The sequence below is a fragment of the Nannobrachium achirus genome, assembly GCF_963921795.1.
Source record: "Nannobrachium achirus genome assembly, chromosome: 3".
Lineage (NCBI taxonomy): Eukaryota > Metazoa > Chordata > Actinopteri > Myctophiformes > Myctophidae > Nannobrachium > Nannobrachium achirus.
In genome coordinates this window covers 77,005,545-77,029,525 of record NC_137812.1, presented here as the reverse complement: position 1 = coordinate 77,029,525, position 23,981 = coordinate 77,005,545, and the positions used below count along the sequence as shown (strand labels likewise).

The 23,981-nt window shown below is 43.8% G+C and overlaps 2 protein-coding genes across 4 annotated transcripts; one reads left to right on the top strand and one right to left on the bottom strand.

Annotated features, from left to right (window-relative positions):
• Nucleotides 1-501: 501 nt before the first annotated feature.
• Nucleotides 502-20,577, bottom strand: rbbp9 (retinoblastoma binding protein 9). Of its 3 annotated transcripts, XM_080722277.1 has the most exons (6): nt 20,435-20,577; nt 12,953-13,052; nt 11,347-11,389; nt 10,291-10,396; nt 8,029-8,114; nt 502-2,759 (listed from the first exon to the last, which is right to left on the bottom strand). In XM_080722277.1, exons 2-6 carry the CDS (start codon nt 13,046-13,048, stop codon nt 2,539-2,541), a joined length of 552 nt encoding a protein of 183 aa, XP_080578403.1. In that variant the 5' UTR covers nt 13,049-13,052; nt 20,435-20,577; the 3' UTR covers nt 502-2,538. The 3 variants fall into 3 exon arrangements, with proteins under 3 accessions (XP_080578403.1, XP_080578405.1, XP_080578404.1); XM_080722279.1 differs by lacking the exon at nt 20,435-20,577 and having other exon boundaries at nt 12,984-13,018; XM_080722278.1 differs by lacking the exons at nt 12,953-13,052; nt 20,435-20,577 and adding an exon at nt 12,558-12,629.
• A 479-nt stretch (nt 20,578-21,056) lies between these two features.
• Nucleotides 21,057-22,853, top strand: LOC308282465 (sodium- and chloride-dependent creatine transporter 1-like; the record flags this gene model as incomplete). The annotated part of the gene is made up of 1 exon (XM_080722811.1): nt 21,057-22,853. The coding sequence occupies exon 1, from the start codon at nt 21,075-21,077 to the stop codon at nt 22,851-22,853; it is 1,779 nt and encodes a 592-aa protein (XP_080578937.1). The 5' UTR covers nt 21,057-21,074.
• Nucleotides 22,854-23,981: the final 1,128 nt, after the last annotated feature.

Below are 23,981 nucleotides of genomic sequence, written 5' to 3'. Positions count from 1 at the left end.
ACCCTATGATACTCGATCTACAAGCTCACAATGCATGTCACTGTGTGATGCATTGTGAGCTTGTAGATCCTTTTCTTTTTTATTGTTAATTGTGGTAAAAGATTTGAAATGATCCTAATATTGATTTGAAGCCATAACTAGAAACCCTAACCCTTCAACCCTTAGGGTTGGGGTTAGAAACCCTAACGCTTCAACCCTTAGGGTTTCTAACCCTCAGTTGAAGGGTTAGGGTTAGAAACCCTAACCCTTCAACCCTTAGGGTTTCTAACCCTAACCCTTTAACCCTTAGGGTTAGGGTTAGAAACCCTAACCCTTCAACCCTTAGGGTTTCTAACCCTAAGGGTTGAAGGATGTCAAGATATTTCTGCACCAACCAAAATCTGACCCAGAGGTTCCCAAACACTGGGGCAGGGCCCATTATTTGGTCACAAATCCTTTTTTATGGGTCATGAGTAAATATATACATGCATTTATATATTTAGTTTACTATTTCTTTTGTATTATTTCCAATAACTGTCACATTTATTCAACAGAATTTCATACATAAAACAAACTAAATAGAAGGAAATAGCAGAGGATTGAATTTGAGGTGTGTTATTGTAAAAGGTTCACATCCCTCTCCGCCCAGGAGCTTTTGGCTACGAACCCTTAGGACCCTGCGGCGAATAACATTTCCTATTCTGTCCTAATCTCTCGAGACAGCCTCAGAGAACGCTGAGAGAGACAGACCGATAGGTGTCGCACTTTCTTCTTTGACGATGGGTTCCCAGATTGATTCTGTCCTATCGGGACGTAACTCAGACGGCATTGAGTCGGCTCAAGCGGACTTCACAACGCTCGACAGGGCGACTCGCACGCTTTAGCTCGCTCAGCGGTGTCTCTCATGGCTCAAGTCCGCTTGAGACGGCACGCCTCCGTCGTCTCCACCAGCCAAAAGCTCCCAAGCCGCGAGGGCCATCAACCTTTTACAATAACACCACCTTTTACAATGACACCACCTTTTACAATAACACCACCTTTTACAATAACACCACCAACGCATCGCAAAAGGGCTTTGTTCACTAGTTTTACAATAACACCACCAACGCATCGCAAAGGGCTTTGTTCACTAGTTTACAATAACACCACCAACGCATCGCACAGGGCTTTGTTCACTAGTTTACAATCACACCACCAACGCATCGCACAGGGCTTTGTTCACTAGTTTCAGTCACTGGGAGAAAACAGACTCCACAAATGTATCTCAAGTAAATGTCTGTCCATCACTGGCCCTGATCAACACCACACTGTAGTAAAGATATGTCTATAGGGCTCTTCAACATGTTCAGGCCAAGGACCCCTTAGTTGAGAGAGCGATGAAGCAGGGACCCCTTAGTTGAGAGAGCGATGAAGCAGGGACCCCTTAGTTGAGAGAGCGATGAAGCAGGGACCCATTAGTTGAGAGAGAGATGAAGCAGGGACCCCTTTGTTGAGAGAGAGATGAAGCAGGGACCCCTTTGTTGAGAGAGAGAGATATAGTTTTATATTTTAACAGCACAATCATCAGTGTATTTTGGATTCATGTCAATTTGTGTTTTCAGATATTTAACCACTTGAACCGTCAATACTTAATAAACTTGACCTTTCACTCTGTACTTGATCTGCTCTTGGGGCTCTATACCAAACCTATTTGCTGATAATAGTAAAAGATCTGCTATTGTTGGCTAAAGTTCTCAGAATATTGACGCTAAGGTTCAAGTGGTTAACTCTTTGAGTGCCACCCCGTTCACCACTAGAGGGCGCCCAGTGGCCATAGAAAATCCCATAGAGATATGCTGGTATATGCAGAAGCCCTGCAGCCATGACTTGCCTGAACACTTTGCTTTGTGCATGTACAGGAAGAGGATGAAGTTAGCTTGAAGTTAGCTATTGGTTACCAAGCATTTTAGAAGCCTTATTTTCGTCAACTTAGCCATGATTAAACCTTGCACACCTCATGCATGGGAAAAAAACAGAGAAGAATGAGCTCTAAAAAATCCAATGCAATCCTGGATTGCATTGAAGTGGATTTGTGCAGTTTGTTCACAGCTTTCAAACAAAAAAATCCGATTGGAAATCCGTTCAGGCATTCTTGAGATAATCGCCATTATGTTTTACATGTTATGTAAACAAACATGGCTGCCCTGTATGTTAGATGGGGTTGTATGGGGGTGGAACATGCAAAATCGCGATTGAAATCATGTTCACTAGATTTGATGGGGTCCAAAAAAAAAATTCAAAATTTTTTTTTTCAAAAAATCTTTTTTTTTTTTTTTTTTTTTTTTTTTTATATCCCGAACATGTTCGGGATAGGCACTCTGGTATGCGATAATATATCCCGAACATATTCGGGATAGGCACTCAATGAGTTAATATAAAAAATTAGGGGGAAAAAAAGGTTTCTATCACACAAAGATTTGGAGGACCCCCTGTAGTAACTGAGGATCCCCTAGGGGGTTGGTTGGTCCTTAGGAAAAAGAAATACAGTTGCATTAGTTTATTTTCTTTGCTTTCTATTTATTATTGTCCTCTCAGTTTGACCACAGCCTTGATGAGTTCAGGGAAGCTGGAGTTCATAAAATGTCCTCGGTCCTCGTACTCGTGAAGCTCCGCCCCCAGCCCCTCCGCCACTTCCTGTTGCTCCGCCCAGGGCAGGAAGGGGTCGTCCCGCGAGCCGAACTGCACAACATGGCCGACGTTCGCCCGGATGCGCTGCCACTCCCACGGACGGCTGAAGTACCCTGTGATAGGACGAGAGTTACTGAGGTACCCTGTGATAGGACGAGAGAGTTACTGAGGTACCCTGTGATAGGACGAGAGTTACTGAAGTACCCTGTGATAGGACGAGAGAGTTCAGTGTTCTACCCTGTGATTGGAGGAGAGATTTAATGAAGTACCCTGTGATAGGAGGAGAGTTACTGAAGTACCCTGTGATAGGACAAGAGAGTTACTGAAGTACCCTGTGATAGGACGAGAGAGTTCAGTGTTCTACCCTGTGATAGGACGAGAGAGTTACTGAAGTACCCTGTGATAGGACGAGTGTTCAGTGTTCTACCCTGTGATTGGAGGAGAGAGTTAATGAAGTACCCTGTGATAGGACGAGAGTGTTCAGTAGGCTATAGTACTATGTGATAGGACGAGAGAGTTACTGAAGTACCCTGTGATAGGACGAGAGAGTTACTGAGGTACCCTGTGATAGGACGAGAGAGTTCAGTGTTCTACCCTGTGATTGGAGGAGAGAGTTAATGAAGTACCCTGTGATAGGACGAGAGTGTTCAGTAGGCTATAGTACTATGTGATAGGACGAGAGAGTTACTGAAGTACACTGTGATAGGACGAGAGTGTTCAGTAGGCTATAGTAGGCTACTATGTGATAGGAGGATTGTTATGTCTTTTGTACAGGTACATAAGATAAAAGTTAGTTGTTCAGCATCCTTACAGACAATGCAGTGATATATTATATATATAAAATAAAGCAGAACAACAGAAAAACAACACATCTAAAGATAAAATAATAAGTAATAATGACTTAGGAAAGAAAGAGAATGAGAAAAGCATCTCAGCTGTACATGTGCATAAAGTTTGGTGTATTTTATAAACCAATGGCATTTTCCCCCCGTAGTAGCTACTGTACTGTAACTTGTTGTAAACAACTTCACAGTGTGTTCTATGTGCAACAGGTGGGTATAATTAAAAACTTCACAGTATATATATATTTATGTACAGTAGGTGCAGATCAGCTCACAGTATCTATTATGTACTGTAGGCGAGGCTGGAGCATAGTAGTGCATGTGTTCGGCTAGCGATTCCTTTTGCCCTGGACCGTTCTGGTCTTTGACAGTTTGTTCATGTGCCTGATTGTTTGTGGATGTTGCTGGTAGCTTTGAGACTGCGTAGCCGTTTTCCATGCGGCAACATCTTGAACAGACTAGTTGGGATGGTGAGGATCTTTGATGATTCCCTGCTATAGTAGGCTACTATGTGATAGGAGGAGAGAGTTAGTGAAGTACCCTGTGATAGGACGAGAGTGTTCAGTAGGCTACTATGTGATAGGAGGAGAGAGTTAGTGAAGTACCCTGTGATAGGACCAGAGTATTCAGTAGGCTACTATGTGATAGGAGGAGAGAGTTAGTGAAGTACCCTGTGATAGGACGAGAGTGTTCAGTAGGCTACTATGTGATAGGAGGAGAGAGTTAGTGAAGTACCCTGTGATAGGACCAGAGTGTTCAGTAGGTACTATGTGATAGGAGGAGAGAGTTAGTGAAGTACCCTGTGATAGGACGAGAGTGTTCAGTAGGCTACTATGTGATAGGAGGAGAGAGTTCACTACAGGTTTGGCTCCTTTGGGAACCTCTCCCTCTGCTATACAGCATTACAGCTCCCATGAGCTTCCTGATCATTATATGCTCATATGAGACTTTTCCACCGATAGTTCTTCACGTTTTCCTGACTTTTACCTTCAGCAAACATCGTATCCAAAAAGAAAAGGTTCCTTTAACCATCTCTCAGGTGTATACTTTTTTAGCGGTGGGGGAAATCCAAGCTTTGTGTTGAAACAATACTTTTAATCACTAATCTTTTGTCAGGCAGTTCCGTGGCAGAGGACAGTTTTCCCACCCGACTGCTTGGTGGCGAAACATTTCTGCAACACAGTTTAATGTCCAGTCACCCATGATGCACATCACAGCTTAATGTCCAGTCACCCATGATGCACATCACAGTTTAATGTCCAGTCACCATGATGGACATCACTGCTTAATGTCCAGTCACCATGATGTACATCACTGCTTAATGTCCAGTCACCATGATGTACATCACTGCTTAATGTCCAGTCACCATGATGCACATCACTGCTTAATGTCCAGTCACCCATGATGCACATCACTGCTTAATGTCCAGTCACCATGATGTAAATCACTGCTTAATGTCCAGTCACCCATGATGCACATCACAGCTTAATGTCCAGTCACCATGATGTACATCACTGCTTAATGTCCAGTCACCATGATGCACATCACTGCTTAATGTCCAGTCACCCATGATGCACATCACTGCTTAATGTCCAGTCACCCATGATGCACATCACTGCTTAATGTCCAGTCACCATGATGTACATCACTGCTTAATGTCCAGTCACCCATGATGTACATCACTGCTTAATGTCCAGTCACCATGATGCACATCACTGCTTAATGTCCAGTCACCCATGATGTACATCACTGCTTAATGTCCAGTCACCATGATGCACATCACTGCTTAATGTCCAGTCACCATGATGCACATCACTGCTTAATGTCCAGTCACCATGATGCACATCACTGCTTAATGTCCAGTCACCCATGATGCACATCACAGTTTAATGTCCAGTCACCCATGATGCACATCACAGCTTAATGTCCAGTCACCATGATGCACATCACTGCTTAATGTCCAGTCACCCATGATGCACATCACAGTTTAATGTCCAGTCATCCATGATGTACATCACTGTTTAATGTCCAGTCACCCATGATGCACATCACAGCTTAATGTCCAGTCACCATGATGTACATCACTGCTTAATGTCCAGTCACCATGATGCACATCACTGCTTAATGTCCAGTCACCATGATGTACATCACTGCTTAATGTCCAGTCACCATGATGTACATCACTGTTTAATGTCCAGTCACCATGATGTACATCACTGCTTAATGTCCAGTCACCATGATGTACATCACTGCTTAATGTCCAGTCACCCATGATGCACATCACTGCTTAATGTCCAGTCACCATGATGTACATCACTGTTTAATGTCCAGTCACCATGATGTACATCACTGCTTAATGTCCAGTCACCATGATGCACATCACTGCTTAATGTCCAGTCACCATGATGTACATCACTGCTTAATGTCCAGTCACCCATGATGCACATCACTGCTTAATGTCCAGTCACCCATGATGCACATCACTGCTTAATGTCCAGTCACCCATGATGCACATCACTGCTTATTGTCCAGTCACCATGATGTACATCACTGCTTAATGTCCAGTCACCCATGATGCACATCACTGCTTAATGTCCAGTCACCATGATGTACATCACTGCTTAATGTCCAGTCACCATGATGCACATCACTGCTTAATGTCCAGTCACCCATGATGTACATCACTGCTTAATGTCCAGTCACCCATGATGCACATCACTGCTTAATGTCCAGTCACCATGATGTACATCACTGCTTAATGTCCAGTCACCATGATGCACATCACAGCTTAATGTCCAGTCACCCATGATGTACATCACTGCTTAATGTCCAGTCACCATGATGTACATCACTGCTTAATGTCCAGTCACCATGATGCACATCACTGCTTAATGTCCAGTCACCATGATGCACATCACTGCTTAATGTCCAGTCACCCATGATGCACATCACTGCTTAATGTCCAGTCACCATGATGCACATCACTGCTTAATGTCCAGTCACCCATGATGCACATCACTGCTTAATGTCCAGTCACCCATGATGCACATCACTGCTTAATGTCCAGTCACCCATGATGCACATCACTGCTTAATGTCCAGTCACCATGATGCACATCACTGCTTAATGTCCAGTCACCATGATGCACATCACAGCTTAATGTCCAGTCACCATGATGCACATCACTGCTTAATGTCCAGTCACCATGATGCACATCACAGCTTAATGTCCAGTCACCCATGATGCACATCACTGCTTAATGTCCAGTCACCCATGATGCACATCACTGCTTAATGTCCAGTCACCATGATGTACATCACTGCTTAATGTCCAGTCACCCATGCACATCACTGCTTCCCTAACATCTCACTGAGAAAAACATGGAACTGACCAATAAGACTCCCTAATCGTGATTTTAGGCCAAAATGTGTAGGAGCAGTGTCCAAAAATGTGTTTGAAAAAGTCGGCCTGATGGTGCGCTATATGGGACAGAAATCCATGTTGATGAGATGAGTGTAGACATACTGTGTACCGATTTGCGTGATTTTAGGGCTAAATCTGTAGGAGCAGTGTCCAAAAATGTGTTTTAAAAAATCGGCCTGAAGGTGGCGCTATATGAGACATATCCATGTTGATGACATGAGTGTAGACATACTGTGTACCGATTTGTGTGATTTTAGGGAAAAATCTGTAGGAGTAGTGTCCAAAAATGTGTTTTAAAAAATCGGCCTGAAGGTGGCGCTATATGGGACAGATCCATGTTGATGACATGAGTGTAGAGATACTGTGTACCGATTGGCGTGATTTTAGGGCAAAAATTGTAGGAGGTGTGTCCAAAAATGTGTTTTGCAAGAATCGGCCTCAAGGTGGCGCTAGAAGAGGGCCATGTGAGAATTGATGGGTGGAGGTTGTAGTTTGGCAGGGAAGGAGTGTGTGTGCAAAATTGGGCATGGATCGGGGCAACGGTTGCGGAGATATGAGCAGGGAAAAAGTGTGACGTGTGACGGACGGAGAGACAGACAGCCGGTGGAGGTTTTGGTAGTAAGTGCGACCTGACGGTCGCAACTAAACGAGCCAGTTAAAAGTATTGTTTCAACACAAAGCTTGGATTTCCCCCACCGCTAAAAGAAGTATACATCTGAGAGACGGTTAATGGGACCTTTTCTTTTTAGATACGATGTTTGGTGAAGGTAAGAATCAGGAAAACGTGAAGAACTATCGCTGTAAAAGTCTCATATGAGCATGTAATGATCAGGAAGCTCAGGGAGCTGTAATAGAGGAGCTGTAATAGAGGAGGGAGTACAGCTCATTTAGATTCAGTCTATTGTAATAGAGGAGGGAGTACAGCTCATTTAGATTCAGTCTATAGTCCTTCCTGTTTGTTTCAGAGTAATCCTTTCCTTTAGTATTCTATACTAAATGAAAGAATGAGTCTGTGCTGGAGGACTGGTGATTTAATAACAATAAATAAACAGCCAGGGTTCTAGGGTTCTTCAGACCAAACATAGCAGATCTCACAGACCAACAGGTGTAATCTCACCACTCTCTCTCTCGTTGTGGTCTCCCAGGTCAGAGGTGTAAGCTCCCACTAGGATGATGGCAAACACTCTGTGAGTCTCAGCATACCTGAAAGATATGAGTATTATATTTAATACACAAACACATGGTTATTATATTTAATACACAAACAATCTGTGAGTCTCTGCATACCTGAAAGACATGGTTATTTTAAACACATACAAGACATACAGTATAATGTACTGTACATACAGTATAATGTACTGTACATACAGTATAATGTACTGTACATACAGTATAATGTACTGTACACAATACATATCAACCATATCTGACAGCTCTGGCCCCAGACGGATGGTGGAGGTTCCGGACACCCCAGGGCCTGTTTCTGTCCAAGATAAACCCTAAACTACTAAAACAACGTGTCGATGTAGATCGGCTGTTTGAAGTATTTTAAAATGTTTTTTTTTTTTTCTTTTCTTTAAAAAAAAAAAAAAAAAGGCAAAGAACTGTCTGGGTTTAGGGTTTAGCATGGACGATCCAGGACAATCTTTGCTGCGTGTCTCTCTCCCTGTTTCCTGTCTGCACGATTAAACTATAAACAAAGCCCCCAACATATACGTTTTATTTAAAAAATATATAATAATAATAATAAAAAACATATCTGAAAGCCATTTGAGGTAAGGCTGGGTAATGTATCAATACCATGATATCTGGGATTATGTGTTGTGATATCTGGCATACAAGTGTTTTTTTTTTCCCCTGGTTTTAATCATGTAAGACCCGTGTAAGTTTCTATTATTGTCACAATATGATATTGTATTGTGAGTATTCTATTTACACTTGAGTATTTCTGATCTATTCTATACTGGTGAACAATGTTGTGATATCTGTCGTTGTCTGGGTTTTGCTCAGCCCTACGTTGAACCAAAGATAAAGTGTAAATCCTGTTTGGGTTCAGTGACATAACGTTTATAGTCCAGCGTGATCACGTTCACATTTTAACAGACAAAATAAAAGCCTGGCTTTCCGAGGCTACAGTCATCCTCTCTGATTTATTCATTGAATACTTTAGCAGTTCTCACAGGAAAAGCACAGCACAGTTCAGATACAAGGTCTACAATAGCTTTTTATTTTATTTTAAATACAATTTTTATCCCACGATTTTGTAACCCATGTTTCACCAGCTGTAATCCTGGGCTCTGCCAACCTGGGGAGAGCCCTGCCCCAACCCCACCCATAGGGTGTGGGCCCTGCCCCAACCCCACCCATAGGGTGTGGGCCCTGCCCCAACCCCACCCATAGGGTGTGAGCCCTGCCCCAACCCCACCCAGAGGGTGTGAGCCCTGCCCCAACCCCACCCAGAGGGTGTGGGCCCTGCCCCAACCCCACCCAGAGGGTGTGGGCCCTGCCCCAACCCCACCCATAGGGTGTGGGCCCTGCCCACACGCCCACATCGAACCCAGGGCCTTCTAGCTGTGAGGGGACAGAGCTGCACCACCCACTGCACCACCCACTGCACCCCCCACTGCACCACTGTGACCCCAGGAAAGCTCTGTGTTGTCACATCATGGTGTTAATAGATAGGGTGAGGTGAGTCATGTCACCTCATGGTGTTAATAGATAGGGTTAGGGTGAGGTGAGTCTGGTCACCTCATAGGGTTAGGGTTAGGGTGAGGTGAGTCCTGTCACCTCATGGTACTAATAGATAGGGTTAGGGTGAGGTGAGTCTGGTCACCTCATAGGGTTAGGGTTAGGGTGAGGTGAGTCCTGTCACCTCATGGTGCTAATAGATAGGGTTAGGGTGAGGTGAGTCTGGTCACCTCATGGTGCTATAGATAGGGTTAGGGTGAGGTGAGTCATGTCACCTCATAGGGTTAGGGTTAGGGTGAGGTGAGTCCTGTCACCTCATGGTGCTAATAGATAGGGTTAGGGTGAGGTGAGTCCTGTCACCTCATGGTGCTAATAGATAGGGTTAGGGTGAGGTGAGTCTGGTCACCTCATAGGGTTAGGGTTAGGTGAGTCTGGTCACCTCATGGTACTAATAGATAGGGTGAGGTGAGTCATGTCACCTCATAGGGTTAGGGTGAGGTGAGTCTGGTCACCTCATGGTGCTAATAGATAGGGTTAGGGTGAGGTGAGTCTGGTCCATAGGGTTAGGGTGAGGTGAGTCTGGTCACCTCATGGTGCTAATAGGGTGAGGTGAGGTGAGTCCTGTCACCTCATGGTACTAATAGATAGGGTTAGGGTGAGGTGAGGGTTAGGGTGAGGTGAGTCCTGTCACCTCATGGCCGCTGCAGCTCCAGAGCTGTGTCCGATGATCACCGTCTCCTCATCACAACCCAACGTTTCCTCCATGAAGGGCAACCACATGGTTTCTCTGGCTGTCACTGGACACACACACACACACACACACACACACACACACACACACACACACACACATGAAGGGCAACCACATGGTTTCTCTGGCTGTCACTGGACACACACACACACACACACACACACACACACACACACACACACACACACACACACACACACACACACACACACACACACACATGAAGGGCAACCACATGGTTTCTCTGGCTGTCACTGTAGAACACACACACACACACACACACACACACACACACACACACACACACACACACACACACACACACACACACACACACACACACACACACACACACATGAAGGGCAACCACATGGTTTCTCTGGCTGTCACTGTAGAACACACACACACACACACACACACACACACACACACACACACACACACACACACACACACACACACACACACACACACACATGAAGGGCAACCACATGGTTTCTCTGGCTGTCACTGTAGAACACACACACACACACACACACACACACACACATGAAGGGCAACCACATGGTTTCTCTGGCTGTCACTGTAGAACACACACACACACACACACACACACACACACACACACACACACACACACACATGAAGGGCAACCACATGGTTTCTCTGGCTGTCACTGGACACACACACACACACACACACACACACACACACACACACACACACACACACACACACACATAAAACAATGTTAACCACACATTGATTGATTGATTGATTAATATGGATATGACCGCAGACCCCCATCTGAAAAGATTTGGTGCCAGGGACCCCCAAGGCAAGATTTGTGTCTCTTATCTAAAGCCCTGCATTGTGTGCTTGTAGATCGTCTATTTTCACTACTTTAAATTGTTTAAAGAATATTAACAAATACATACAAGCCTTACAAGGTTTCCACCTGACAACGAGGATATTTTAATAAACATTTATACATACCAGGGTCAGGCATGTCTCTCAGCTGACACGTCATACCAGGAATCTAAAGAAAACAACATCAACATTGGTTTATAAATGATACTATGATACTGTATACTGTATAGCACTATGATAATATACTATGATACTGTATACTGTATAGCACTATGATAATGTACAATTATACTGTATAATTATACTGTATATAGCACTATGATAATGTACAATGACTGTATACTGTATATACTAGCACTATGATAATATACAATGATACTGTATACTGTATAGCACTATGATAATATACAATGATACTGTATAATTATACTGTATATAGCACTATGATAATATAGCACTATGATAATATAGCACTATGATAATGTACAATGATACTGTATACTGTATAGCACTATGATAATATACAATTATACTGTATAATTATACGGTATATAGCACTATGATAATATAGCACTATGATAATATAGCACTATGATAATGTACAATGATACTGTATACTGTATAGCACTATGATAATATACTATGATACTGTATACTGTATAGCTCTATGATAATGTACAATGACTGTATAGCACTATAATTTACAAGTATACTGTAGCACTATGATAATATAGCACTATGATAATATACAATGATACTGTATACTGTATATACTAGCACTATGATAATATAGCACTATGATAATATACAATGATACTGTATACTGTATAGCACTATGATAATGTACAATTATACTGTATACTGTATAGCACTATGATAATGGGTAATTATACTGTATAATTATACTGTATATAGCACTATGATAATATAGCACTATGCTAATATACAATGACTGTATAACACTATTCTAACTGATAACAGGAAAATATTTTATTTCCATTTATAACAACAGATGATTAGCAGATTGTCCAACATTCTAGTACTTGTAACAAAGCATTTATACATTGCAGCATTCTTATTTTATTTTTAAATTTATCTGAGCAGCCCTACTGGTCAAATGGACTAACATTACAGCATATTGTTATTGTATTTATGTATAATGTAATCGGAGTTCTGGTCTAATGGACAGACATTGCAGGATATTGTTATTTAATGTTATATTTAATCTGGTCAAATGGACTCACATTACAGGCTACAGCATATTGTTATTTAATTTGTATATTTAATCTGGTCAAATGGACTGACACTGCAGGCGGTCACTGGATGTGTAACAGAACCTTTCACAGTAAGATCCTCCTCAGTGAGTCCAGCTTCATTAGATCTGACAGAGCAGAGCATTTTACTGTGTTGAGACCATTAGAGTTACTTCAGTGAGATCCAGAATGGAAAGCCAAATCTGCAATGGATTTACAAAATTAAATAAAACTGGAAGCACTTGAATAAATTACACCTGGGAATCTGCAGGTGTTTGCAGTAGGCGGGCTCTGCACCGGATGTATGGAAGTATGCAACCAAAAGGAGAATTGATTTTAATCTAACCAGTTTAATCTGATCCAAAGCAGCAAAGAAAGTGCTTTTAAACCTTATTGATCCGTACCAGTTACACTGATGTTACACTGTTTAATACCTTACTGATGTTCCTGTGGTTTATTAATAATATTAATAATAATACCTTATTGATGTGTCTGTGCGCCCATCCATACCAGTTACTCTGATGAACGTTTCCTGCTCCGTTCCCAGGGACGATCACTGCCTTGCTTAACGGCATTCTGCTGCAACACGAGGTTAGAATCCTGTTTATTATATTATAATAACTGTGTGTTAGAAACTCTCTGTGTGTTATTATAACTGTTAGAAACTCTCTGTGTGTTATTATAACTGTTAGAAACTCTCCCTCTATGCTGCTCTCCTCTCCACGTTGTTGCTTTGACAGTTCCGTGTCTGTCAAGTCAAACAGGATGAGAGCATGTGGTTCCGGCTGGGACTTCAAAATAAAGCCTCATTCAATAACTACTAAACAGTAAGCTAGTAGTAGAAAAAGAAAGAAAGAAACGTGAACCACTAGTAGACTCTAGGCCTACTAGTGGTTCACGTTTCTTTCTTTCTTTTTTTCTTCTTTTCTTTCTTTTTTCTGAACGATGTATTGTTATAACTTATATATTTTATGAAAGTGAGCTGTGTCTTAAGTGCTTGTAAAGTAACTAGGCTACATTCATAGTCATTACTCAAGGTGTAAAGTAACTAAGTAGCCCACATCTTACTCAAGTCCTGTACAAAACAGACAACAAGGGATTGTTTACTCACATGCGAGTATTTCCAATTTAAATATATATAATTTCACTTCTACTCCACTACATCTCAGAGGCAAATAATTATATTGATGCATTGTGAGCTATTTTCAAAAGGCCAAATTCTGTACTTTTACTTTTACTTTTCTTCCTGCATTGCAGTATTGATACTTTTACTTCAGTAGCCTACTAACTGAGTACTTGTTCCACCATGGATGTGTGTGTGTGTGTGTGTGTGTGTGTGTGTGTGTGTGTGTGTGTGTGTGTGTGTGTGTGTGTGTGTGTGTGTGTGTGTGTGTGTGTGTGTGTGTGTGTGTGTGTGTGTGTGTGTGTGTGTGCTCAGACTCAGAGTTCATGCTGAGGGTTTTACTACTGAGACCACAGTCTGTCGTTGTTGCCAGGTTTTGTGAAACAAGCACACAAGGCTACAAAAACAATTCCATATATAGGGCAGTCAGTGGTTCTCAACCTGTGGGCCGGGACCCCCAGGGGGTCCCCAGGGTGGGGGGTCCCCAGTTAAAATATGAATATTTTGAGGGTCGCAGCCTGAAAAGGTTGAGAACCACTGATATAGTTGATATCGCACACACACGCGCGCGCGCTAGACGTTAGACTAGCTACAGTGCCTTCTACTTAGCCCTATTCACGGCCCGCCCACTCAGCAAATTTCTCAGCAACTTTCTAGTGCTGATGTCAGTTTAGAAGGGAAACTATAACAGCAATTGCTGGACTTAAAGCCAACAAATCATTATTTCGATCAGTAAAGTAAATTATAATGCTTTGTGCCTTTTACTATCTTGTGTTCTTGATCATGCTAGCCGTATTTTATACTTTACTATTCGGAAATCGCATTACATATGTGATTTCTGTGTTAACTCTATAGGCTTTTAGTAGGGGTTTCCCCTTCAAAGCGTGACTTCAGCACCCGGGGGATGCTGAGTGGGCGGGCCGTGAATAGGGCTACTTACAACCATCTTTATTTACAAGCTGCTAAAACAAGCCCACAGAGGCTTATAAAGATCAGACGTGGCAACGGTGCAGTCTGTCCACTCTGCACATTATGTAACAGTAAAACATTACATAATCTACCACTAGAGGGCGTTCCCTCCTCCACATGCTCTCTGTTAACTGGCTGTGTCCCACTGTGCGCGCACACACGCACACACACACACACACACACACGCACACACACACGCACGCGCACACGCACACGCACAGGCACACACACACACACACACACACACACACACACACACACACACACACACACACACACACACACACACTCACTGGTGGAAATAGTAGTTTATTTATATTTTTTTACTTGAGTGAAAGTATCAATACTGCAATGTAGAATTAATGTTACAAGTAAAAGTACACAAGTATTGGCACACAAATACTTAAGGTACAAAAAGTAGAAAGTACTTTTCTTTTGGTTAAATTTACAAGCTGACAATGCGTCTCAGTGAGCTTGTAGATCGGCTATTTTCAAAAGGCAGAAAAGTATATAAAGGGCTGAAGGTGGTTAATGTAAGTTTTGCCATGTTAATCCAAATATACAAAGTAACTGAAGTTTTACAATAATTGCAGTGGAGTAAAAGTACAATATTTGTCTCTGAGATGTAGTGGAGTAGAAGTAAAAGTACTCTGAGATGTAGTGGAGTAGAAGTAAAAGTACTCTGAGATGTAGTGGAGTAGAAGTAAAAGATGATTAGAAAACACCTCAACATTGTAGTTAAGTACAGCACTTGAGTAAATGTACTTAATTACTTTACACCACTGGTGAAAAGTAACTAACTACATTTATACTCAAGTGTACAATTACTGTACAAAGTACATGATTATGTAGGGTTAGGGTTAGGGTTAGGGTTAGGGTTAGGACCCTATGATTATGTAGGGTTAGGGTTAGGGTTAGGGTTAGGACCCTATGATTATGTAGGCTAAATGTCTGTTCTTTGAAACCTTACACTTCTCCTCCAGAGGCCAATATTATCACTATTTAACCTTTATTTATACTTTGTTTACGTTATTGTTTCCACCAGCCGAAGGCAGGGGGAGAGTGTTTTCGCCCCTGTCCGTGCGTCCGTCCGTCCGTGCGTCCGTGCGTCTGTCCTCCGAGTTTGTTACCAGCTAATCTCCGGTGCCGTTGGCCCGGACGCTGCCAAAATGAGCACACACACTCCCTGGATGCCAATTCAGAACCTCTGCCCCACATTTTTCAAATGGCCCTGTTCTAGCGCCACCATGAGGCCGATGTTTGCAAAACACATTTCTGTACACTACTCCTACAGATTTTGTCCAAAAATCACGCAAATCGGTAGACAGCGTCTCTCCAGTCATGTGATCGACTCGGATCTGTCTGATTGTCCATATTCCATCCTGATTGGCTGAGATTGGCTTTCAAAGTTTGTAAGATTGGTCCGTTTTGGACAAAATGCCTCAAATCACAAATCACAAGTGCAATTAACATGAAATCGCGCACAGGCGTTCCCACTAGGATGACGAAGAAATGCCACTTAACATTTTTGAAATCAGCCTCATGGTGGCGCTATAACAGGCCAATTCGTGGTTTTACCTATAACTCCACCGATCAGTTTCAAACTTTGTAAGCGCACTCCCTATAGGACAAGGAAAAACCCTTTCCTTGCATTTTTCACATCAGCCTTTTATAGCGCCACCAGGAGGCCAACTTATGTAAGACACATTTTTGGATATTACTCCTTCAGATTTGACCCAAAATGAACACAAATCAGTACACAGTATCTCTACAGTCATATGATCAAGACGGATCTGTCCTGTATTAAATATTCCATCCTGATTGGCTAAGATTGGCCTCCAAACTTTGCAGGATTGATCCAACAAAATGCCTCAAATCAAACACAGCGTGCAATTGTAATGAAATTGTGCACGCATATTCGCAAAAGGCCAAGGAAGAAATTACACTACAAAATGTTCAAATCAGCCTCATGGTGGCGCCATGAAAGGCCTAAGATTGGTGAAGAACACATGCCACCCTTTTTACATTGGCCTATTATACCACCACCAGGACCCGTGGCTGGTGGAGACCTGTGCTCGGAAGAGCACTTCTTCTAGTTAGACCTGTTTTATGGCAATTCTTTTGCTAGCAAAAAAATAGCAGATCTACAAGATCACATCCATGTTGTGAGCGTGCAGATTTCTGAACACTTAAATGGGAAATTCTACGGAATGAGTCGTTTCAGTTTTGTTTTGATGCCAATTTTCACTTTTACTCAAAGGTAAAACATGAACATCACAGAACATTTAATCTGCATCTTTTACTGCGTCCACCACCGGCGGTCCACTGTGTGTGTGTGTGAGTGTGAGTGTGTGTGTGTGTGTGTGTGTGTGTGTGTGTGTGTGTGAGTGTGAGTGTGAGTGTGAGTGTGTGTGTGTGTGTGTGTGTGTGTGTGTGTGTGAGTGTGAGTGTGTGTGTGTGTGTGTGTGTGTGTGTGTGAGTGTGAGTGTGTGTGTGTGTGTGTGTGTGTGTGTGTGTGTGTGTGTGTGTGTGTGTGTGTGAGAGTGTGAGTGTGTGTGTGTGTGTGTGTGTGTGTGTGTCTGTGTGTGTGTGTTTCTCAGACACAGGACACAATGTTCCAAGTGTGTTTTATCACCAGTGGCTGTTTTCCTGACATATACAGTAAATACAGTACAATAATGTAATGATTACAATTTAAATGAACATATACAGTAAATACAGTACAATAATGTAATGATTACAGTATAAATGAACATATACAGTAAATACAGTACAATAATGTAATGATTACAGTATAAATGAACACATACAGTAAATACAGTACAATAATGTAATGATTACAATTTAAATGAACATATACAGTAAATACAGTACAATAATGTAATGATTACAGTATAAATGAACATATACAGTAAATACAGCACAATAATGTAATGATTACAGTATAAATGAACATATACAGTAAATACAGTACAATAATGTAATGATTACAGTATAAATGAACACATACAGTAAATACAGTACAACAATGTAATGATTACAGTATAAATGAACACATACAGTAAATACAGTACAATAATGTAATGATTACAATTTAAATGAACATATACAGTAAATACAGTACAATAATGTAATGATTACAGTATAAATGAACATATACAGTAAATACAGCACAATAATGTAATGATTACAGTATAAATGAACATATACAGTAAATACAGTACAATAATGTAATGATTACAGTATAAATGAACACATACAGTAAATACAGTACAACAATGTAATGATTACAGTATAAATGAACACATACAGTAAATACAGTACAATAATGTAATGATTACAGTATAAATTAACACATACAGTAAATACAGTACAATAAAGTAATGATTACAGTATAAATTAACACATACAGTAAATACAGTACAATAATGTAATGATTACAGTATAAATGAACATATACAGTAAATACAGTACAATAATCACAGAACTGCTCTCTGTCGAGGTGCCAACTTGCGCTTCACACACAAGCAGGCCAGCAGAGGGCGCCAGGTGCACTCACCACTGACATCACCACTGACATCACCACTGACATCACCACTGACATCACCACTGACGTCACCACTGACATCACCACTTGCATCACCTGACATCACCACTGACATCACCACTGACATCACCACTGACATCACCACTGACATCACCACTGACATCACCTGACATCACCACTGACATCACCACTGACATCACCACTGACATCACCTGACATCACCACTGACATCACCACTGACATCACCTGATATCACCACTGACATCACCACTGACATCACCTGACATCACCACTGACATCACCACTGACATCACCACTGGCATCACCACTTGCATCACCACTTGCATCACCACTGACATCACCACTTGCATCACCACTGACATCACCACTGACATCACCACTGACATCACCACTTGCATCATCACTGACATCACCACTGACATCACCACTGACATCACCACTGACATCACCACTTGCATCACCACTGACATCACCACTTGCATCACCACTGACATCACCACTGACATCACCACTTGCATCATCACTGACATCACCACTGACATCACCACTTGCATCATCACTGACATCACCACTGACATCACCACTGACATCACCACTGGCATCACCACTGGCATCACCACTGACATCACCAGGAATGCTGGTCCCTCATTGGCTGTTAATGATGACGTTGCCAGAACTGCTGGTCCCTGATTGGCTACGGGGCTTAAACACACACAGACAATTTTTCAATTCAATTCAAAGGAGCTTTATTGGCATGAGAAAACATACGTTTGTATCACAAATACAATAAAAACAGTTGAAAATGGGGAACATATATACAGTTGGAGGGGGTACAGACACAGACACCGACCTACGCAGCCGATCGCAGTACTTAGGGTTAGGGTTAGGGTTACTTAAGTTACTAACCCTAACCCTAACCCTTACGCGCTCTGCTGGCGCAGGTAATAACTAGAAAAGTTGAAATTGGAAATTGCAAGTGTGGTTGCTGTTGACTCTAATGGGGAGCCAATCAGAGAGGGGGAAAAAGATATCAAGATGTTGTGATGTCTGATTGGGTGAAGGGTTACAGCAGATGATGAAAAAAAATGGCAAGAACAATAGCTGGACAACCACACATGTGATGTAACCTTTCTCTCTAAGGGTTTTCCCATTGAAGTACTTGTCTTTTTCTATAAGGGTTTTCCCATTGAAGTACTTGTCTTTTTCTATAAGGGTTTTCCCATTGAAGTACTTGCCTTTCTCTCTAAGGGTTTTCCCATTGAAGTACTTGTCTTTTTCTATAAGGGTTTTCCCATTGAAGTACTTGTCTTTTTCTATAAGGGTTTTCCCATTGAAGTACTTGTCTTTTTCTATAAGGGTTTTCCCATTGAAGTACTTGTCTTTTTCTATACGGGTTTTCCCATTGAAGTACTTGCCTTTTTCTGTAAGGGTTTTCCCATTGAAGTACTTGTCTTTTTCTATAAGGGTTTTCCCATTGAAGTACTTGTCTTTTTCTATAAGGGTTTTCCCATTGAAGTACTTGTCTTTTTCTCTTAGGGTTTTCCCATTGAAGTACTTTAAGGGTTTTCCCATTGAAGTACTTGTCTTTTTCTATAAGGGTTTTCCCATTGAAGTACTTGCCTTTTTCTATAAGGGTTTTCCCATTGAAGTACTTGTCTTTTTCTATAAGGGTTTTCCCATTGAAGTACTTGCCTTTTTCTATAAGGGTTTTCCCATTGAAGTACTTGTCTTTTTCTATAAGGGTTTTCCCATTGAAGTACTTGTCTTTTTCTATAAGGGTTTTCCCATTGAAGTACTTGTCTTTTTCTATAAGGGCTTTCCCATTGAAGTACTTGTCTTTTTCTATAAGATTGAAGTACTTGTCCCAGTTACTCGTCATCTGCTGTGACCCTTCACCCAACCAGACATAATGATTATACCTTGATAATATGTGATCTCAGCCTTCTTTAGGTGACAAAAAAGGTCAACAGAAAACAGCTGACCTAGAACCATAGTGTGGTTGCCTATAGCAACCACACTAACTAAAGTTTTTTGAGCTGTGGTAAACCGCTCCTAAGAGTGGCTGTGCGTGTGTCTGTAGCCTTTTTCCTTTTGCCATAGCAAAACGTGTGTGTGTAGCATAGCCTGTACATCCTAGACTCAAATCCTAGTCTGAAGACGTTATGCAAGCACAACCACCACTCACTTCACATTGGGTGTGATTTTTTAAATAATTATAGTGAAGTAAAATTATAATATTAGCCTCTGAGATGAAGTGGAGCAGAAGTAAAAGTACTGAAAACCCCAGTAAAGTAAAAGTACCTCAAGTTACTTTACACCACAGCAAAGCGGTGACAGAGTGACATCACTGATCCTGTTGACGTCACGTCCCGACGCTGCTATTTAAAGCTCCATGAGTTCTGCCCGGTAACACGTTCTAACTGACCCACACACACACACATAGGTTACAGTCTATACCGGCCGCCTTCCATTCTCTGAGTCCAGAAGTGACTTTGAACCAAGCACTCTGTTTACAGAACAGAAGAACTTTGAGTTTTTAAAGAGACAGACATTAGAAACTTGTTCCTGACCCACACCCCCTGCTGGCAGGGAGGGGTCACTGCAGGAGAACCAGAGAAACAGGATTTGAGTGTTGACAATACAGACTGAGTTACACGTAGATTGAGATAAAATACAGATTCCATTTTCTAATCGAAAAGTCACTTTGAATCAAGAACTCCATTTAGAGAAGAGAAGAACCAAAGCAGTTTTGATAGCGAGAGAGAGAGAGAGAGAGAGAGAGAGAGAGAGAGCGAGAGAGAGAGAGAGAGAGAGAGAGAGAGAGAGAGAGACATTGACTATAAGCCTCCAGGTGTAAGGTGAAGGCGACCGGGTCGGTGCCCGCATGGAGAATGGCGCCAGCCCGTCACCAGCGCAGCAGCGGGAGACGTGGGCGCGGCAGATGGACTTCATCCTGGCGTGCGTGGGCTTCGCGGTGGGCCTGGGCAACGTGTGGCGCTTCCCCTACCTCTGCTACAAGAACGGCGGCGGCGTCTTCCTCATCCCCTACCTGCTGATGGTGTTCTGCGGCGCCATACCCGTCTTCTTCCTGGAGGTGGCGCTGGGCCAGTTCATGAAGGCGGGCAGCATCGACGTGTGGAACATCGCTCCGCTCTTCAAAGGTCTGGGCCTGGCCAGCATGGTGATCGTCTTCTGGTGCAACACCTACTACATCATGGTGCTGGTATGGGCCTTCTACTACTTCCTCAAGTCCATGTCGTCTCCGCTGCCGTGGACCACCTGCGACAACGCCTGGAACACGGAGCGCTGCGTCAACAGCACCGCCGCACAGAGCTTCTGCCGAGGAAACGCCAGCGCTTGCCAGGAGGGGCGCTCTTCCATCCTGGAGTTCTGGGAGAACAAGGTGCTCCGTCTCTCCGGAGGCCTGGACCAGCCCGGCTCCATCAACTGGGAGATGTTGCTGTGTCTGCTGGCCGTGTGGGTCATCGTCTACCTGTGCGTGTGGAAGGGCGTGAAGTCCACCGGCAAGGTGGTCTACTTCACCGCCACCTTCCCCTACGTGGTGCTGTTCATCCTGCTGGTCCGGGGGGCCACGCTGCCCGGGGCGTGGGACGGCATCGTGTACTACCTGAAGCCTGATTGGTCCAAGCTGGGCCAGGCCACGGTGTGGATCGACGCGGGCACCCAGATCTTCTTCTCCTACGCCATCGGGCTGGGCGCGCTCAACGCCCTGGGCTCCTACAACCGCTTCCACTACGACTGCTACAAGGACACCTTCATCCTGGCGCTCATCAACAGCGGCACCAGCTTCCTGGCCGGCCTGGTGGTGTTCAGCATCCTGGGCTTCATGGCGGTGGAGCAGAAGGTGCACATCTCCCAGGTGGCCGAGTCGGGCCCCGGCCTGGCCTTCATCGCGTACCCCAAAGCGGTGAGCCTGATGCCTGGCGCCCCCTTCTGGGCCGTCCTGTTCTTCTTCATGCTGCTGCTGCTGGGTCTGGACAGCCAGTTCGTGGGCGTGGAGGGCTTCATCACAGGCATCCTGGACCTGTTCCCCGCCCGCTGCCGCCACCGCTACCGCCGCGAGCTCTCGGTGGGCGCCTTCTGCGCGCTGTGGCTCCTCATCGACCTGTCCATGATCACGCGCGGCGGCATGTACGTCTTCCAGATGTTCGACTTCTACTCGGCCAGCGGCATGACGCTGCTGTGGCAGGCCTTCTGGCAGTGCGTGGTGGTGTCCTGGGTCTACGGCGCCGACCGCTTCATGGACGACGTGCAGAGGATGATCGGCTACCGGCCGGGCCGCTGGGTGAAGTGGTGCTGGGCCGTGGTCACGCCCTGCATCTGCATGGCCATCTTCCTGTTCAACCTGCTGCACCACCGGCCGCTCACCTACAACCACAGCTACGTGTACCCGTGGTGGGGCCAGGCGCTGGGCTGGATGCTGGCCCTGTCCTCCATGCTCTGCATCCCTGTCTTCCTGGTCGTGAGGCTCCTGGGGGCCCGCGGCTCGCTGAGGGAGCGCTGGGTGAAGCTGACCACGCCCGTGTGGGGCCCCCACCACCTGGAGTACATGCTGTCCCCGGGCGGGGACGCCCAGCCCACCTCGGAGTCGCCCGGAACGGACGACGACAAGAGCCCCGACTCGGACGACAGAAGCGCCTCGTCCGGCGCCGACGACGAGGGGGCCTTGCCCCGCCCCCGGTGCCAGGGCATCGTCTAGGATGGGGTTACTCACATGGGGGCACATGGACCCCTAGGGGTACTGCAGGGGTACTGCAGGGGGCACATGGACCCCTAGGGGTACTGTAGGGGTACTGCAGGGAGCACATGGACCCCTAGGGGTACTGTAGGGGTACTGCAGGGGGAACATGGACCCCTAGGGGTACTGCAGGGGTACTGCAGAGGATTGTGAAGAAAGCAGCTAAAATTATCGGCACAGAATTGCCACAGCTCCATACAATCTACACCACACGCTGCAAGATGAAAGATAGCAGCCATCCCGCCCATTCCCTGTTCTCACTCCTCCCATCCAAGAAACGTTACCAGAGCATCAAATCGCACACCTCTCGTTTCAGTAATAGTTTTTTTGCCCAGGCAGTCAGGTTGCTCAACGAAGGGATGAAAGTGAAACGTAGGTAAACATGGGCACTGCACGCATTTTAAACTGTACACTGTTACACTGTATGGTGTTGTCGTGGTAGGGAGCTATGGTACGGTACGGTGTCCCCTAGTGTTGTTTCTTTGTTATTACAGTAGTGTGGTTGCCTCTAGTCCAGCTTTATTATTTCATCTAGATTAACCTAGAATTAATTATAATATATTAATATATGTTAATTCGTTCTAGATTAACCTAGAATTTCCCAGAATTCCTCCTTTCTAGTTGTTTGTTTTTGCAGCAGTTCTTTTTGAGCGGTGCTAAACCACTCCTACATCTGGCTTTGTGTGTGTGTGTGTGTGTGTGTGTGTGTGTGTGTGTGTGTGTGTGTGTGTGTGTGTGTGTGTGTGTGTGTGTGTGTCTAAACTCACCTAGGTTACATTAAAGAGGCAACTATTTTACTTACTATTTACTATTACTATTTGCTACTATTTTACTATTATCGGCTTCAACCGTTAGAGGTGGCTTAAAGCAAGTCAAACCTACATTCATGGGTAACTATCTGCTCCATCTGTCACTGGAGTCACTCAACTTGCTATAAGGAAGTTGTCCCCTTAAGGTTTTATTGTACTGTTTTGTACTGTACTGTATTGTATGTATTGATTGTTTTGTATGGATAGCCATACCATCACTTTTGTACAGCCTGCCCAGGGACTACAGATGAAAATCAGCTCATGGCTAAATCTGGCTCAT

Coding starts and splice junctions, on each gene's coding strand:
- rbbp9 (XM_080722277.1), bottom strand. CDS start 13,048: ATGCCGTTAAGCAAGGCAGTGATCGTCCCTGGGAACGGAGCAGGAAAC. Junction 10,397..11,346: donor GAGAGACATGCCTGACCCTG/GTATGTATAAAT, acceptor GTGTGTGTCCAG/TGACAGCCAGAGAAACCATG. Junction 2,760..8,028: donor CCACAACGAGAGAGAGAGTG/GTGAGATTACAC, acceptor GTCCTATCACAG/GGTACTTCAGCCGTCCGTGG.